The sequence below is a fragment of the Arachis hypogaea genome, chromosome 9 (genome assembly GCF_003086295.3).
Source record: "Arachis hypogaea cultivar Tifrunner chromosome 9, arahy.Tifrunner.gnm2.J5K5, whole genome shotgun sequence".
Taxonomy (NCBI): Eukaryota; Viridiplantae; Streptophyta; class Magnoliopsida; order Fabales; family Fabaceae; genus Arachis; species Arachis hypogaea.
Genome location: NC_092044.1, coordinates 34,601,755 through 34,621,458, shown reverse-complemented (window position 1 = coordinate 34,621,458; position 19,704 = coordinate 34,601,755). Strand labels below are relative to the sequence as shown.

General features: G+C 35.5%; 1 protein-coding gene across 1 annotated transcript; it reads left to right on the top strand.

Annotated features, from left to right (window-relative positions):
* Positions 1 to 248: 248 nt before the first annotated feature.
* Positions 249 to 2,694, top strand: LOC112710848 (disease resistance protein RPV1-like). The gene is made up of 2 exons (XM_025763279.3): positions 249 to 1,072; positions 1,617 to 2,694. The coding sequence occupies exons 1-2, from the start codon at positions 249 to 251 to the stop codon at positions 2,692 to 2,694; spliced, it is 1,902 nt and encodes a 633-aa protein (XP_025619064.1).
* Positions 2,695 to 19,704: the final 17,010 nt, after the last annotated feature.

The following is a 19,704-nucleotide window of genomic DNA, read 5'->3' as shown; positions in this document are numbered from 1 at the left end:
GCGTCCCACATGCTCTGTCAAGCTTCAACTTTCAACACAATTACTTTGCATCTTCCGCGAAAGCAGTAATTTCACTTTAAAAATATCAAAAATCCAAATGTGGAGCCTTCCTCCATGTTTCCTCGAACTTATCTTGCAGTTTCAGGTCAAGCGCTCTGACAAGGAGTATTTCAATTACTGAAATTGCTGCCGCATATGTGAATTTCAAACTCAAAACCAAATAACACAATAATAATACTTTCAGTGTCATGGAGATCGACGAAGCAAAGTTCCTCTGCAGCTACGGCGGCGAGATCAATCCCCGCGGCCGCAACAACAAGCTCGCCTACGTCGGTGGCACCAATAAACTTCTTTATGTTGACTGTAGAATTGACTTCACAGCCATGGTTGCCGAAATCTCCAGCCTCTTTGACGGCGCCTGCAACGGCGATTACTTCTTCAAATACCAAGTCCCCGGCAGCGATGACCTCAATGCTCTAGTCTCCGTCACCAACGACAGAGACCTCCACAACATGATGCTCGTGTTCGATCAACTCTACCGCGATTCTCCTAGACTCCCCCGCATGAGACTATTCCTCTTCCCAAACCCTAACAAACCTCTCGATTCGGTTAAGCCAGACTCTAATGGGCTATCTTCGAATCTTTGGAAGCATGATGTGTTTATCAGCTGTAGAGGGAAGGACACTCTTACCGGATTCACTTCCCATCTTGTCAAAGCTCTGAATCAAAAACATATAAAAACCTTCATTGGTGATGAGCTTCACAAAGGGGATTGCATCTCGGATTCTCTTACAAGAGCTATTGACAATTCGTCTATATCTATTGCGATCTTGTCAGAGAATGTTGTTACCTCAAGTTGGTGCGTCGATGAGTTATTGAAAATAATGGAGTGCGGGAGGAAAGTTATACCTGTGTTTTATGGTGTGGATCCATCTGATGTACGAAAGCAGCTAGTAAGTTTCAATGAAAAATTCAAGTCTCACTTGCAGAGTAACATTAACGATCTTCTGAAATGGATGGATGCTCTCGCCAAAGTTGCGGATTTAGAAGGCTGGGATTCCTGCTCTTGTAGGTAAGGATGAATTTATTTTGGGTTCTCTCTAGATTTACATTTTAAGAGCAGCATAAAAGCAAACATTTTTGAAAAATTGTTGGAAGTATAGTTTTTATTTACGTCTTCAATGCATTACAATATTTGGAAAAAATTTGGATAAATATATGTTTGTGATTTTATTAAAAAAATTTTAAGTTTAACTGTCTAAAATAAACATTCATGAGAGTTTTAACTTTTAACCCAAATTGAAAGCATTAGGCCAAAATTGAATGAATAAAAAGGGTTAGGACAAAATTAATGAAATTAAACGTTTGGCTATTTTTGAAGAAAATAGCGAAGTTACGGACAAAAATTATATAAATGTTTTTTATCATTATGCTAGTAAAATGTACCTTTAGGATAAGATGGGTAAATCCTTTGTTTTTAATTAAGAAATAGCTGTTTAGATGATCGATTTTGTAATAGGAAATAACTATTTGACTTCTTTAGTCAATTTTAATTTCTGATCATATGATGCAGTAAATCTTGTCTGCTCCTTACATTTGTTGTATTCATATTGTAGGGACGACTTTGAACTTGTTGAAAAGATTGTCAAGGATGTTTTGCGAAAGCTGAATAATCCTTGCCTGCCTAAGGATATCAAGGGTGTAGTTGGTATTAATAAAAATCTTGAAAAGTTAGAATTGTTATTAAGTTCGGTTCCTGATGAACAAACTGGAATAATCGGGATTTGTGGGATGGCAGGAATAGGCAAGACGACTGTAGTGAAGAAATTATTTGAGAAACATTCTTATCGGTATGAAGGTTCCTGTTTCTTAGAAGGTGTTCTGGAAAGATTGGAAAAGTATGGGCAGGAGATAGATGAGTTGTGTAATCAACTTCACTCCAAGTTGTTAGAAGGAAAAGACTTCCCAAATAGCATGGCAGATACAAATTCTGCAAAGTGCTGTCTCTGCAGACAAAGAAGTTTCATAGTTCTTGATGATGTGGGTAGTTCAAAGCAATTAGAATACCTAGTTGGAGACCTTCAATGCTATGGTGCAGGAAGTAGAATAATTGTAATTACAAGGAACAAGAGTGTGCTGGAAAAAAGAGTTGAAAAAATTTATAAGATGGAGGTGTTAGATTTTCAAGATTCCCTTACTCTGTTTAGCTTGAATGCATTCAATCAAAATTATCCAAAAACGGGATACCAAGAGCTATCATGGAAAGCAGTTACCTATTGCAAAGGTGTCCCGTTAAATTTAAAAGTATTGGGTTCTTTTCTTCATTCCAAGAGTGAAACTGAATGGGATAGTGCGCTGCAAAAACTCGAGAAGAATCCTAATGCATCAATTCAAAATGTGTTAAGATTGAGTTATGATGGGTCAGATTATCAGCAGAATCACATTGTTTTAGACATTGCAACATTTTTTAAGGGAGAGCAAAAAGAACAGAGAATTGATGTATTAATAAGTTCCCTTCTTGATGAGGCTCTATTAGCTATATATGAACATTTTGAGTTGTTGCAGGATTTGAACAAGAAATGGGGAGGGGAATCATTAGTCAGAAATCTATCAAGAATCCTGAAAATCATAGCCATTTGTGGGGTTTTGGTGATAATTGTGATGTTTTGGAAAACAGCAAGGTATCGGACATAATTGTTTTTAGGGTAAATTACACTAGCCTCTCTTGAGGTTATCTGATATTACACTTGGCATTGCTGATTTGTCATATTTACATTAGCATCCCTTAATGTTATGTTTATAGGATATGCCAATTTCGCATATCATCAGAGCCACGTTTATCAAAAAATAAAAAGGTAAAGTATATTTTTTGTCATTGAAATTTGTTAAAAGTTTAAAAAATATTCTTAAGTTTTATTTTGTTTCAATTTTGTCCTAGAAGTTTTTGATTTGTATTAAATATACTTTTGACAGCTAAATTTTACTATGTTTAGAATCAATCTAGCAATAATGCATGACAATTATGTATGATTTGCTTGTGTTGAAGGTTGTTCTTCTGAAATTATTGTTGAATTGATCATAAATTTTTTTAAAAAATTAGGCGCTAAAGGTATATTTGATCCAAAATTCCAAATTTAAAACTTTTAAGATAAAATTGAAACAAAATCAAAGTTAAGGGTATTTTTAAAATTTTTAGCAAACTTTAGGATACAAAATGTACTTTATTCAAAAATGAAGGGTAGTGAGTGTAATATCACTTAGTCCTCCAGAGAGGTTAGTGTATGTTTTTACACATTGAGGAGTTCTATATGTAATATTGCTTAATATCAGGAGAAGTTCGTATTACTTATCCTTGTTTTCAGGAATAAAATTGAGTAGAATAGAGATCAATTTAGTTTGACCTCCCACACACAATTCTGATTTTGTTTAATTTATTTTGTTTATCAAGGAACTCATTCAATTGAAGGAGTAATAAAGTTATGTCTCAAAGTTGATAAAAGCTATGATTGAGTACTGGCACTTTCAATCATCTCCCCAATTAAACTTTGAAGATTATGTGATCTGCAGCTTCCTATGTGATTGGAGTCATTTACTAATATAAAAAAGAAAAAAAAAAGAAAAAGAGAAAGAACACGTGTGTTTAGAAGCTTGTTACTTTGCATGGCAAAAGGTCAACTTAAACGACTTTGGGATAGGGTGCATGTTTTTATATATACATTATGCACATATATGTATATAATCTGTGCTTTACCTTTCAGTTGAACATTGTATCTGATTTATTATTATTATTATTATGTGCGTATATTTTTCGTACTTTATGGGTTGCTCGTGTCATTTTCGACTTTAATGCACACTAATCTCCCACTTACTGATAGTCTGATTATTCTTCTTGCTATGGTTGAGGTTCTACAACCTGTTGAGTGTTGAGCATGTTCTCTTCGAGGATATCAACAAGGCAAATTAGGTTTTCTTTAATAATTTTTTATTACTAATAATAATGGCAATATATTTGTTCGGATGTTTATGTAGTGAATTATTTTATCATATATCTCAATTATCATGATATTTCTCTAGATTCGGTAGTGTCGTTTCTGAAATATTAAACTAAGACTTGTTTGTTACTGCCAATATTTTTTCTTACGAGATTTTTATGTAGTTCGTTTGAGTTATATTGAATCTTGACATCTGATGAGCGGATAATTTATACGCTTTTTGGCATTGTTTTTATATACTTTTTAGTAAGTTTGAGCTACTTTTTGGGATTTTTTCATTAGTTTTTATGTTAAATTCACATTTCTGGACTTTACTATGAGTTTGTGTGTTTTTTTGTGATTTCAGGTAAATTCTGACTGAAATTGAGGGAATTGAGCAAAACTCTGAAGAAGGCTGACAAAAGGACTGCTGATACTGTTGGAATCTGACCTCCCTGCACTCGAAATGGATTTTTTGGAGCTACAGAACTCCAATTGGCGCGCTCTCAACGGCGTTGGAAAGTAGACATCCAGGGCTTTCCAGCAATATATAATAATCCATACTTTATTCGAAGAATGACGACGTAACTTGGCGTTGAACGCCAAGTTCATGCTGCTGTCTGGAGTTAAACGCCAGAAAAACGTCATGATCCGGAGTTGAACGCCCAAAACACGTCATAACTCGGAGTTCAACTCCAAGAAAAGCCTCAGCTCGTGGATTGATCAAGCTCAGCCCAAGCATACACCAAGTGGGCCCCGGAAGTGGATTTATGCATCAATTACTTACTCATGTAAATCCTAGGAGCTAGTCTAGTATATATAGGACATTTATCTATTGTATTAGACATCTTTGGTCTCAGTTTTGTTTTATTCTTCATCCTAAGAGATCATTGATCACGTTATGGGGGCTGGCCATTCGGCCATGCCTGAACCTCTTTTACTTATGTATTTTCAACGGTGGAGTTTCTGCACACCATAGATTAAGGGTGTGGAGCTCTGCTGTACCTCAAGTATTAATGTAATTCTATTATCTTTTATTCAAATCTCTCTTATTCTTATTCCAAGATATTCATTCGTACCCAAGAACATGATGAATGTGATGATAAGTAACCCTCATTATCATTCTCACTTATGAACGCGCGTGATTGACAACCACTTCCGTTCTACATGCAACAGAGCTTGAATGCGTATCTCTTAGATTCCCCAACAGAATCTTCGTGGTATAAGCTAGATAGATGGCGGCATTTATGAGGATCCGGAAAGTCTCACCTTGTCTGTGGTATTTCGAGTAGGATCCTGGGAATCCGGAAAGTCTAACCTTGTCTGTGGTATTCCGAGTAGGATTCCGGTAATGGATGACTGTGACGTGCTTCAAACTTGCAAGTGCTGGGCGTTAGTGACAGACGCAAAAGAATCAAGGGATTCTATTCCAGTAGGAGCGGGAACCAACCAGTGATTAGCCGTACTGTGACAGAGTGCGTGAGCATTAGTTTTCACTGCAAGGATGGGATGTAGCCATCAACCATGGGTGATGCCTCCAGACGATTAGCCGTGCGAGTGACAGCCGCATAGGATCATTTTCCCGAGAGGATTGAAAGTAGCCACCGCTGATGGTGAACCCCTATACAAAGCTTGCCATGGAAAGGAGTAAGAAGGATTGAGTAGAAGCAGTAGGAGAGCAGGCGTCCTTGAGCATACAGCATCTCCATTCGCTTATCTGAAATTCCTACCAATGAATCTGCATAAGTCTTCTATCCCGTTTATTAATCTATTTTCTTATTTTTATTTTCGAATCCATAAACCAATTTAATCTGCCTAACTGAGATTTGCAAGGTGACCATAGCTTGCTTCATACCAACAATCTCTGTGGGATCGACCCTTACTCACGTAAGGTTTATTACTTGGACGACCCAGTACACTTACTGGTTAGTTGAACGGAGTTGTGATAACAACTGGTGCCACAATAATGATTTCATACAAATACAAAAGAATAGTGATCACAATTTCGTCCACCAACATCTTTGGAGGATTACGACTTTCACAAATAGAAAATTTTTCTATGAATACGAGATATTAAACTTTTTACATAACTCATAAGCATTGTTGCTCTATTTTGCCGATTGACCTCTACTGCTATGCCTCCCTTTACTGCTGTGTTGGCTTTGTTGCAAGTGGTAACGTTAGCTATTCTGCGTGCTCTGGTAAATGTTGAGTAACATTTGTCAATTGCTTGGATTGTATTGTTATACATTCCATATCCATGCTTCAATAACGAGGAAGTTTTCACAAAGTTCAGCAAGAACAACTCGTGAGAGTGAAGGAACCATGACTAACGAAGGATAAAATAAGGGGACATGAAGAATGAAACAAACCGTTAGTAAAACACCAATATGGAAAACTGCAAGGGAAGTGGCACAACTTGTTTTTCCCACACTCCCTTTCCCACCAAGCATGTAATACTTTCTCTCCTTCCGTGTCGCCATCTGGTCAAATTCACAAACACCTTCTGTGCAAGTTTCCGACAATCTCATATTACTGAAGTATATGCACAATCTTAGCTACTAATCAAATAACACAATTACTTTTTGAAAATACGTTTCTTTTTTATTTTCACTGAAAAAGAAAAAAATTATTTCTTTCAACACTGCTTTTTGCGTCGTTCATTGTCATAAATAGTAAGGCATGAAGTTTAATAAGAACATAAACCCACAGTTTCAAAAGAATCTATTTTTAATATATTAAAGTAGATACATAAACATGCATCACATTACTTTTGAGATATTTCTTTTATTTTATTAATGTCATGTCAGTAATATTTTTTACTTGGCACAACTTTAAAATCAATCACTCAATTATTGTCAAATCAACTATTATTTCCAAATTAGCAAAAAAATAAAATATACAAATAAAAAACAAAAAAATAGAATCCAATAAATTTCTAACCTACAAATACATTGAATTTATATTTATATATTTATTATATCTTATCATTATAAACAACACAATAAATTTATAACCGTAACAATTAATTTATTAATTTTTATAAATAACTCACTAAAGGTAATAAATATCCATATTACAAATTTCATAATAATATTATTAATCATAATAAATTTTACATTATAAGTATTTAAATTCTATACCATTTAAACTACATATATAAGTCTCTTATTACTATGCCTTCACATAACATCAAATTTAGCACAAAAAATTTATTTTCGGACTGCACATTTCAAACTTACTCAATAGAGCATCATTCTTACAAAGCAGAACGATTAGAAATCGAATAACTATCCAAGATCTAATGACCATGCAATGAGAATCACAACATAAATTGAATATTGGAATAGGAAAAGATCTTCACAATTTTAGCAACTATAAACTAAATTCATGACAAATTAGGATGAAGCTATGTTAAATGTAAAAAGTGTCAGAAAAAAGCATATAAAAAAAAGAAACAACTACATTTGTGGCACATGTAATCAAACACCACAATATCCAACAATAAGGTAACTCTATATACTTTTTATAATCTCATCTATCAAATTATTAGTTGCTAACCCAATACTTATTTTAGGTTCAGAATTCAATTAAAGGTTTCAGATCAAAGTGTTACAACAACTTTTGTACTATTTAATGGCGACGCAAAAAACTTATTGGGCACAACTGTTTCAAATCTAATGACATTTCAGAAAAATAATGACATTGAAGAACCACCCCATCAAGAGATTAAGGAGAAAGAAAACCATACAAATTCAAGACACATCTTCGGAAGAAGAACATACATACAAAGATGGAACCAAATAACACAATAGAAAGAGCATCAAACTCAACAATTCATAAAGAACATGTCTTCACAAGAATCTACGACAAAAAGAAGAAAGCAGCAACTCTAACAACCAACAAAAAAAAAGGAGGACGAGCACCACATAAGATGACTAAGTCCATCAACTAAAACAAATGCAAAAATCAAACCACCAAATAAAAATGTCACTTTGTATAACTCCAACATCCAAATCTTTTGTACTACAAATTATTTAAAATAAAACACCTTTTAAATTTAACTTCAATTTACACATATTTAATTTATTTCTACAAAACATAACAATTTTTAATATTTATTATATACTATCATTAATTTATCGTCACACGCATCGCGCAGGTCTCATTCTAGTAATATATAAAAGCTGATACCAACTCTCTCCACAATGAGTTTAAGTCATCTCTTCTTTTCTAATGATGCCACATTAGCAATTCTAATGACTTGGCAAAAGATGAAATCAACCAACCACTATTTAGTAAAATATTTTAAAAAAATTAAAACAAAAAACTCTTATCTATTATTATTCAATTAAAACATCAAGTACTAATTAAATGCAATAAACATACATTAAAAGTGTCATAATAATAATAATTATAAAAAATTTCATTTACAAATATTCAAATTCTACAACTTATATATATATTAAGACTCTTATTACCCTTCATTTCTTAATCTCTCATACTAATTGTCAAAAATTTCTTTAATTTAATATAACATTTTTATATGTTTTTCATTCTCATTCATTTATTTTTTTAATTATTTACAAACAAAAAAATCACAAGAAAAGACAAAGTGTAACCAATAATGCAAATAAAAAATGAAAAAAAAAAATAAAAATGCAATTTTGTATAACTCTAATATAAATAACTTATGTCTTTTTTAAAAATAAATAAATTTAAAATCTATTTATAATATGTGAAGGTTGTGGTAGGCTTAGAGAAGGGGGTTGAATCTATGCCTTTCTTTTAAGTTGCTGTTATGACCTTTTAAATCAAACTTTCAATTCTGATTCTGTTTGTACTTAGCAGCAGAAATTTATGAGACAATTTATTTTTATCTCATGAATATCAGAAAACAGAATACAGCAGAGAAGAGAAGAGCTAACACCAGCATATATCCTGGTTCGGTTGCCTTGTGCTATGCAACCTACGTCCAGTCTCCTCCACAACAATGGAGGAATTTTCAGTATAGTTAAAAGTATTACATACACCAATTTCACACTCAAGTTCTAACCTAACTTGACATTGCCTATGCTAACACCTAACTATTCACTCTTAGTGCTAACCCAACTAAGAAAGGGATACCTAACAGGTACAAGATATAAGACACTTAACCAACCTAAAGAAATCAGAAAAATAACTCTAGGCGTTTCTCTCAAGTGTATCACTCAACCTTTTTCCACTCATGGCTTTTACTTGAGCTTTCTCACAATGCCTTTTCTCACAAGAAATTACAGAAAGATAATCATGGAAAAGCACATTACAATCAGTAAAACATGGAGAAGATTGACTTCATCAACAGCCTTTGTGCTATGCACAAACCAGATTAGCAAGCCTCTGATTAAGTTCTTCATACTGGTGGAATGCACCTTTGATTAGGTTACACTGTCTAGTTAGATGAACTTTCTCAAAGAACACTTCTCAGAACAAAACCTCAATACTATGGTTATCTCTCCTTGCTTTCTGAATGAACAGTAAGCTTCTTTTTATCTCATTGCATGTTCCTTGGTTATTCTTCCAAGGTCAACACCTTGAGCCTTGAGCTTCACCAACCTACAGATTCACTTTTTTTTCTTCCTTAAACCTTAGAGTGGAAACTTTGCTTCTGACTCCTTTATCTTGGCCGAAAGCCATAAAGCAGCAACCACAAAAGTCTTTTAGTGGTCAACTTAATCTGAACCCTTGAAAACCAACTTGGTCCCCAAGATATGTTTGAGACCTTGGATATATAACAGAGAGGAACATAAATCCTTTTTTTCATATAGCTCAAAACGGAGATACAAAGGGTTGAAGATGAAAAGAAGAAAGTGTATTGCATGTAAGAGGAAATGGATTACCTTGAGCTTTCTGATCTTTTCTTGATATGGTTGATTAGACCTCACCCTTCTTTGCTTAACCTTCTCTTTCCTTCTTCTTTCATGACTAGCTTAGGGACTAAGCTCTCTTTCTTACTTTTTCTAAGTTCAGTGATTTGACTGGGACAGAGATGAGAAGAACGTTGCTTTTGGGAGCAAGTTGGAGGGATTTGGTGAAATCAAATCAGGCTTGGATCGGATCACTTCTTTTTGCCCGTTTTGATTTTTTCAGCCTTGTTTCCTTATGGGCTTCGTTTATTCATTGACCCACCAGCCTTGCTATGTTATCTTCATTTCAATTTTGGGCTGCTAAACTAAGTTTTGGCCTGCAACACATAATAAATAATTAGTAATATGCAAATATAATTAATCAACACTAATTATTTATTTTGTCCAAAAATAATGTTTGTCATTACTAATTAATTTAGTTAATTTCTTAACTCAACAATCTCCCCCTTGATGACAAACATATTTAATTAACCAAAAAGAATGAAAATTTAGTAAAGTTGAAAAACTTCCCTTTGATTAATGTTTCTTGCTTTTGTGTTGCTCCCCCTTTTCTTTTCAATAATAGCTCCCCCTAGATTTATACTTTCCTCTTTGTTCCTGATTTACATTGTACTTAAAGAGAACATAATAAAGAGCTACACAGATTTATTTGTCTAAGAGATATAGAACAAATAATCACCACAGAATCAGCCCAACACATCATGTCAGCAATACAGACAAAATATCAAGATTTAATCAAGAGCAAACTGATATCATATGAAAGCAATTTCTAATGCAGTAGTCAAATAGAAGTCACACGAAAATAATAGTAGCTGTAGTAATACCAATAAACTTCATCTGTCAAAAGCAAAAGCAACATTTCCTATTCCTATTGCTATTACTCCCCCTTTTGTCATCAAGGACGGACAATAAGTAAGATCAACAAAAAACAGCACCTTAATCCCTGCAAGAAAAGGTTAGATCACAGTCCAAAGTTCTAACTAATCTAACAAAGCAGTAGTATTTAGAGTTATTACAGTCATCCAAGATAAAACAGTTCAATAGTAGCACACTAAACAGAATTCATGAGACAAAATGAGATCACAGCAGCAGCAGTATTTATTAGACAAAATTTAGGCATCAGAACCATTCCCCTCCGAGACAGCTTCTTCTTCATCCTCAGTGGTCTGATCTTCATCCTGGTTCAGATTTTCAATGAACTTCATAAATACAGCCACTCTATCCCTTGATTTTTGGAGAAAATTCTCATGCTTGCTAGCCAGCTTCCTTTGTTCCTTGCTCATGGCAACCATATGATTGGATTGGGAGACAAACTCTTGGACCACATCCTTGACAACATTTAGCAGAGCGGATTGCTTCCCAATAGAGATGGAAGTTCCCTCGGTGGAAGGAGGAGGAGAGTCATCCGGAATGAACTCTTCATCATTATTATCTAGAACCACTCTCTCAGATCGAGTTGGTACTTTTTGCTGTTTCACTGAACCACCCCCTTTTAGGTATGAATGTCTGTTTTCATAATCCCCATTTGACAGGTTGACAAACCCCATTTGTAGGGTTTATCTTGTATCGATTTTAGGGGATTTTATCACCTTTCACTCACATTTATCCATTGAAATAGCATGGTTTTGTATATTCTCCTTTAATTATGCTTAAGAGTGAAAACATGCTTTTTAGGTCTTAAAATAAATAAATTTAATTCACCTTGATTCCATTAGATGCCTTGATATGTTTGTTAAGTTATTTAAGGTTTAGAAGGCAAAGATTGGATCAAGGGAATGAAGAAAGAAAGCATGAAAAGTTGGAGAACTCATGAAAAAATGAAAGAACCGAAAAGCTGTCAAGCCGACCTCTTCGCACTTAAACGACCATAACTTGAGCTACAGAGGTCCAAATGATGCGGTTCCAGTTGGGTTGGAAAGCTAACATCCGGGGCTTCGAAACGATATAAGATTTGCCATAGTTGCTACACGTATGGTGGCGCGCACGCGCAAAGTACGCGCACACGCCGTTGCTGCCACCTGGTTCACTTAAAGCAAAACGTGGCCAGCGATTTTAGAAGCCTTGTGGGCCCAATCCAACTCATTTCTGATGCTATTTAAGCCAAGGATTGAAGAGGAATCAACATACTTTTGACCATTAGTCATAGTTTAGTAGTTAGAAGTAGTTTCTAGAGAGAGAAGCTCTCACTTCTCTCTAGAATTAGGATTAGGATTAGGTTTAGTTCTTAGATCTAGATTTTAATTCATCTTCTTCTACTTCTATCTTCTCAATTCCTTGTTATTACATTCATTCTTCTTCCATTCTTTTATTGCAATCTCCTTTATGTTGTTCTTATACTTTATTGTAGATCTACTTTTGTTTCTTCCATTTTCTTTCAATTCAATAAGAGGTAATTCATAATAATTGTTCTTCTTTACTTTTCTATTGTTGATCTCTTGCCTTTGTAGTTAGATCTCTCTTTAATTCTTGCAATTTATGTTGTTTACTTTTATTGCACTCTATGTGTTTGTTGAAATGTCTCTTTTAGTTTTAGTGTAGATTTTGTTCCTCTTGGTCTAGGTAGAGTAATTAGTGACACTTGAGTTATCTAATTCCTTTGTTGATTGGTAATTGGAGAGATTGCTAATTGGTTTGGAATGCACTAAAGCTAGTCTTTCCTTGGGAGTTGGCTAGGACTTGTGGCTCAAGTCAATTCATCCACTTGACTTTCCTTTATTTAGTAAGGGTTAACTAAGTGGTAGCAATGAACAATTCCCATCACAATTGAGAAGGATAACTAGGATAGGACTTCTAATTTTCATACCTTGCCAAGAGCCTTTTATAGTTGTTAGTTTATTTTCATTGCCATTTACTTTTCATGCTTCATATGAAAACCCTAAAATAACTCACAACCAATAACAAGACACTCTATTGTAATTCCTAGGGAGAACGACCCGAGGTTTGAATACTTCGGTTTATAAAATTAGGGGTTTGTTACTTGTGACAAACAATCTTTTGTATGAAAGGATTATTGATTGGTTTAGAGACTATACTTCAACGAGATTTCATTTGTGAAATTCTAAACCATCAAAAATCTAATCATCACAGGTCAACACCAAAATGCTCAAATATGCAAGTTAAAAACATGCCATAAGGTAGTGCTTTATCTTTCTCACTTCTCACAGAATCAAACATGTATCTAGCCATCAAATAGGCAAAAGAGATTTCTGTTTTAGTGATTAGGGCATACAGAACAAGTGTGTCCGTGTAAGAAACCCGTTGATATGGACCACTTTGAGGAAGTAAAATGTGGTTGACAATTCTGTGCAACTGAGCACGTTCATATCCTAGGGCTTTGTGAGTGGGTGTGATGCCATTAATTAAGGAACCATGTTCACAGATGTGAGCCAAGGCATCATGATAAGAGATACCAACTCCTTCATCCCACTTTACAGACGTATAAGCACACGGCCCAACATCAGTGTACTTCAAAGAATCACTGATAGTTTTATTATTTAAAAGAATGTCTCTGCCCTTAACATAAGAGTGCACACTTCCTTCATGGTAAGTCATGTTTGCATAAAATTCTTTGACTAACAGAGGATACAAAGGTTTTTTTTATTTTGAAAAGGTGATTCCAGTATAAAAATTCTAAATTTTCAACAAAAGGAAAACCTTTCTTTTTCAAAGTAGGTAAATCCACAAGAAAAGATGGACACAGAGTATGATACTGAATAACTCCCTCATAAAAATCATGGTTCATGGTAGATTTGAAACGATGGGGTTATAGTCTGAGTGAGATGTCATGAAGTGTGATTTGTGAGCAAAAGGATCAATATCGGGTTCTCTAACAGATTTGAGAGGGAGATAAGGGTTACCTCTTTGTGAACGCACAGGAACAGACCTTGGCTTAGGTTTTGTTGTCTCAGGAACAGGGTCTTCGACAGCAGGACGCTTACCCTTGGATGAACTAGGTTTCAAGGAACTTGGTTTGGTTGGCGCTGCCTTAGGTGGTGGCATCGGCTTGGCAGGGGCTGGAAATCGTGGCGTGGTCTTGGTCTGCGCCATGGGAGCAGTGCGAGGAGGAGAGGTAGGAGGAGAAGGTGAGGGAGTGAAAGTGAGGTCTTGAGAGCGAGTTGATGGTCTAGGATATCCTGGAAGCTTATGGATCTTTTCATGCGGTGCTCTTTTAGCAATAACTTTCTTCCCTATTTGGTTAGATTTAGGCTTTTGAGGGAAGAGAAGCAGAAGAGTGAGTGGGAAGAAACCGAAGGGTTTGAGGAGAAGTTATGGAGGGAAGAGAGGGAGTGTTGGTAACCGTACCCAAAAATGGATTTCCAAAACCATGCAACTGTATCACCTTTTGAAATGACATGAAAAGACCTGACCTTATAAAGGAAAGATTTTATTTGATTTAAAAATTAAAACAGGAAACTAATTTTAAATTTTGAAAACTTTTTAAAAATAAAATCAAACTGAAAATCTTTTTGGATCAAGAACATTAAATGAAAATCCTTTTAAAAAAATTAAGCACACAGCCCAACAAACACAACAACCAAACAAAAATTGTAACATTCATATATGGGCCCAGAGATGGTTGGATTTAAGGAAACACATTGGACCACTCTAGATCTGATTTTGAGGTTGGCCCAGATTAACTTTCACTTGAAACAAGCCCAGAACATGCTGATTTGAAGAAAACGTTCATCACCTGCCCAGAATTGTCTCATACCTGTTTATGAGACAAAAAGCTCCAGCAAATACATCAGCATTTTTCAAATAGAGAATCATAACTCAAAATTCCTAGACAAGTTCTAAGCATGCAGAATCTATCCTCAGCTAATGGTTTTGTGAAAATATCTGCTAATTACTCCTCTGATTTAACAAATTGAATACTGATATCCCTATTTTGGACATGTTCTCTTATTGAGTGAAATTTCACTTCAATATGCTTAGTCCTAGAGTGCAAAACTGGATTTTAAGAAATATTGATGGCACTCATATTGTCACACATCAAGGAAATATTTTTAGCATTTAATTTGTAATCAGCAAGCTGTGTTTTTAACCATAAAAGCTGAGAATAACAAGAAGAAGCAGCTATATACTCAGCCTCTGCAGTGGATAAGGCCACTGTTGGTTGCTTCTTACTTGACCAAACATTTAAGGACTTTCCAAGGAAACAACATAGGCCTGAAGTGCTCCTTCTATCAACTCTATCACCAGCAAAATCTGCATCACAATAACCAACTACAGAAAAATCATCAATCTTAGGACACCAAAGACCAAAATTGGATGTTCCATGAACATATCTAATGATCCTTTTAACTGCTAAAAGATGTGACTCTTTAGGTTTGGATTGGAACCTTGAACACAATCCAACACTTTGCACAATGTCGGGTTTAGAGGATGTTAAGTACATAAGAAAACCAATCATTCCTCTATACCTAGTCTCATCTACATCTTTCTCAGTTTCTCCCTTATCTAATTTAGAATTAGGGTGCATGGGAGTTCCCATGGGTTTGGCATTTTCAATACCAAATTTCTTAATTAATTCCTTGGCATACTTCCCTTGATGAATGAAAATACCATTTTCATATTGTTTAATTTGCAGCCCAAGGAAAAAATTAAGTTCACCCATCATACTCATGTCAAATTCACTTGTTATGAGTTTTCCAAATTCAGAACAAAGGGATTCATTTGCTGATCCAAAAAATAATGTCATCAACATATATTTAGACTAGAATAAAAGAATCATTAGAATTCTTGATAAATAGAGTTATGTCTGTGGTGCCTCTTTAAAACCATTTTTCAAAAGAAAAGAGCTAAGTCTCTCGTACCAAGCTCTAGGAGCTTGTCTTAAACCATATAGAGCTTTAGATATTTTGAAAACATGATCAGAATACTCTTTATTTTCAAAACCAGGTGGCTGCTCCACATACACTTCTCTATCTATCACACCATTTAAAAATGCACATTTTACATCCATTTGATATAATTTAAAACCACAAAATTCAGCATAGGCTAAGAGAAGTCTTATGGATTCCATTCGGGCAACAGGGGTAAAGGATTCATCAAAGTCTATTCCTTCTTCTTGGTCATATCCTTGTGCCACAAGCCTTGCCTTGTTTCTTGCAATGCTATCATCTTCTCCTAAATTGTTCCGAAATATCCACTTGGTGCCGGTCACTTTCTTACCACTTGGCCTTGGAACCAAAGTCCATACTTGGTTCTTCTCAAACTCAAGAAGCTCTTCCTCCATTGTTTTAACCCAAGAAGGGTCACTAAGGGCTTCCTTGACATTTTGAGGCTCTATTTGTGAGAGAAGGGCAATGTTTGATTCTTCATTTGCCTTTCTAGTGGATGACCAAGTTCTAACCCCTTGAGAGACGTCCCCAATGACAAATTCCTCTGGATAATTCTTCAAGAATCTCCATTCACGAGGTCTGGTGAACTTGGAGGCAGATTCAGTTACCAAGGGATTTTGGGTGCTGCTGGCTTCAGGATCTCCCTCAAATTTATGAGACAAAATAGAATTGTCTCTAGAATTTTTAGCAACTGCAGTTTCTGGGTCAGGTTGAGCAGAATTTCTATTTTCTTGATTTTGCCCAGTTTCAACGTCCTTTTGAGCTTGATTTCCTGTATCACAATCTTCCAAAATGCTTTGCACCAAGTTAGTATCACAAAATGTAACATGTATGGAGTCCTCAATAATCCTAGCATCTTGATGATAAATCCTATATGCTTTACTAGTTGTGGAATATCCTACAAACAAACACTCATAAGTGATGAGCGGATAATTTATACGCTTTTTGGCATTGTTTTTAGGTAGTTTTTAGTAAGTTTGAGCTACTTTTAGGGATGTTTTCATTAGTTTTTATGTTAAATTCACATTTCTGGACTTTACTATGAGTTTGTGAGTTTTTCTGTGATTTTAGGTAAATTCTGGCTGAAATTGAGGGACTTGAGCAAAACTCTGAAGAAGGCTGACAAAAGGACTGCTGATGCTGTTGGAATCTGACCTCTCTGCACTCGAAATGGATTTTCTGGAGCTACAGAACTCCAATTAGCGCGTTCTCAATGGAGTTGGAAAGTAGACATCCAGAGCTTTCCAGCAATATATAATATTCCATACTTTATTCGGAAATTGACGACGTAACTTGGCGTTGAACGCCAAGTACATGCTGCTGTCTGGAGTTAAACGCCAGAAAAACGTCATGATCCGGAGTTGAACGCCCAAAATACGTCATAACTCAGAGTTCAACTCCAAGAGAAGCCTCAGCTCGTGAACTGATCAAGCTCAGCCCAAACATACACCAAGTGGGCCCCGGAAGTGGATTTATGCATCAATTACCTACTCATGTAAACCCTAGGAGCTAGTTTATTATAAATAGAACATTTAACTATTGTATTAGATGTCTTTTGACCACGTTTGATCTTTGGTCTCAGTTTTGTTTTATTCTTCATCTTAGGAGACTATTGATCACATTCAGGGGGCTGGCCATTCGGCCATGCCTGAACCTTTTACTTATGTATTTTCAACGGTGGAGTTTCTGCACACCATAGATTAAGGGTGTGGAGCTCTGCTGTACCTCAAGTATTAATGCAATTCTATTTTCTTTTATTCAAATCTCTCTTATTCTTATTCCAAGATATTCATTCGTACCCAAGAACATGATGAATGTGATGATTATGTGACGCTCATTATCATTCTCACTTATGAACGCACGTGATTGACAACCACTTCCGTTCTACATGCAACAGAGCTTGAATGTGTATCTCTTAGATTCCCCAACAGAATCTTCGTGGTATAAGCTAGATAGATGGCGGCATTTATGAGGATCCGGAAAGTCTCACCTTGTCTGTGGTATTCTGAGTAGGATCCTGGGAATCCGGAAAGTCTAACCTTGTCTGTGGTATTCCGAGTATGATTCCGGTAATGAATGACTGTGACGTGCTTCAGACTCGCAAGTGCTGGGCGTTAGTGACAGACGCAAAAGAATCAAGGGATTCTATTCCAGTAGGAGCGGGAACCAACCAGTGATTAGCCGTGCTGTGACAGAGCGCGTGAGCGTAGTTTTCACTGCGAGGATGGGATGTAGCCTTCGGCCAGTGTGATGCCTCCAGACGATTAGCCATGCGAGTGACAGCCGCAGAGGACCATTTTCCCGAGAGGATTCAAAGTAGCCATCGTCGAACGGTGAACCCCTATACACAGCTTGCCATGGAAAGGAGTAAGAAGGATTGAGTTGAAGCAGTAGGAAAGTAGGCGTCCGTGAGCCATACAGTATCTCCATATGCTTATCTGAAATTCCCACCAATGAATTTGCATAAGTATCCCTTTTATTATTTCCTTTTATTATTTGATTTTCTAAATTCCATAATTTTATCTGCCTAACTGAGATTTACAAGGTGACCATAGCTTGCTTCATACCAACAATCTCTGTGGGATCGACCCTTACTCGCGTAAGGTTTATTACTTGGACGACCCAGTACACTTGCTGGTTAGTTGAACGGAGTTGTGTCCACTCGTGCCAATTTCAAATTCCATAAAAGTACAACTTAAAGAATAGTGATCACAATTTCGTCCACCAATAAGCCTTTGGATCAAATTTACCCAAATTATCCTTATTATTTAAAACAAAATATTTGCATCCAAAGATGTGTAAGTAGTCTAAGTTTGGTGGGTAGTCTTTCCAAAGTTCATAAGAGGTTTTCTTCAAAAAATTTCTTATAATTGTTTTATTCAAAATGTGGCAAGCCGTGTTAACCGCTTCATCCCAAAGAAATTTTGGAACATTACTCTCACAAAGCATAGCTCTTGTCATCTTTTGTATGCTTCTATTTCTCCTTTCTACCACACTATTTTGTTGTGGTGTCCTTGGACAAGAGAAGTTGTGAGATATTCCAAATTCCTTACAAAAGGATTCAAATAAATTATTTTCAAATTCAGTTCCATGATCACTTCTTATAGAAGAGATTTTCAAATCCTTTTCATTTTGAATTTTCTTGCAAAAAGGTTCAAAGGCCGAAAAGGCTTCATTTTTGTGTGCAAGAAATAAAACCCAACCAAACCTAGTATAGTCATCCACAATTACTAAACCATAATGTTTACCACCTAGGCTTTGAGTTCATGTTAGACCAAATAAATCAATGTGTAGCAACTCAAGTGGTCTTTTAGTAGAGATGTCTTCCTTAGGTTTAAAAGAACTTTTTGTTTGTTTTCCCATTTGGCAAGCATCACAAGTGATGTCTTTGTCAAACTTTATCAAAAGAAGACCTCTTATTAATTTTTTCTTTACAAGTTTGTTTATTTGAAACATACTTGCATGGCCTAATCTCTTGTGCCATAACCACTTTTCAGATTCTTTAGAGTGAAGACAAGCTACATTTTGATCCTTTAATTCATCAAGAGTAAGTCCATACATATTATTAAAACGCTTGGTAACAAACATCACTTCATTTGTCTTTTCATTAAGAACACAGCATTCAAGTCTTTTGAAAGTTACTAAGTATCCTAAATTACACAACTCACTTATACTCAAAAGATTGTGCTTCAAACCACATACCAAAAGTACATCATCAATGAAAGTAGATTTCTCATTACCTACTTTTCCAACAGCAATAATTTTACCTTTACCGTCATCTCCAAAGATCACAAAATCTCCATCATACTTATTTAGTTTGATGAAGTAGGTTGACCTTCCAGTCATGTGCCTTGAACATCCACTATCCATATACCACATGTCCTTTTTGTTCTTGGATGCTAGGCATATCTGCATTATGAGTTTCAAGTAGCTTTAGGTATCCAAATTAATTTGGATCCTTTGAAGTTAATCCATCTTGGTTGC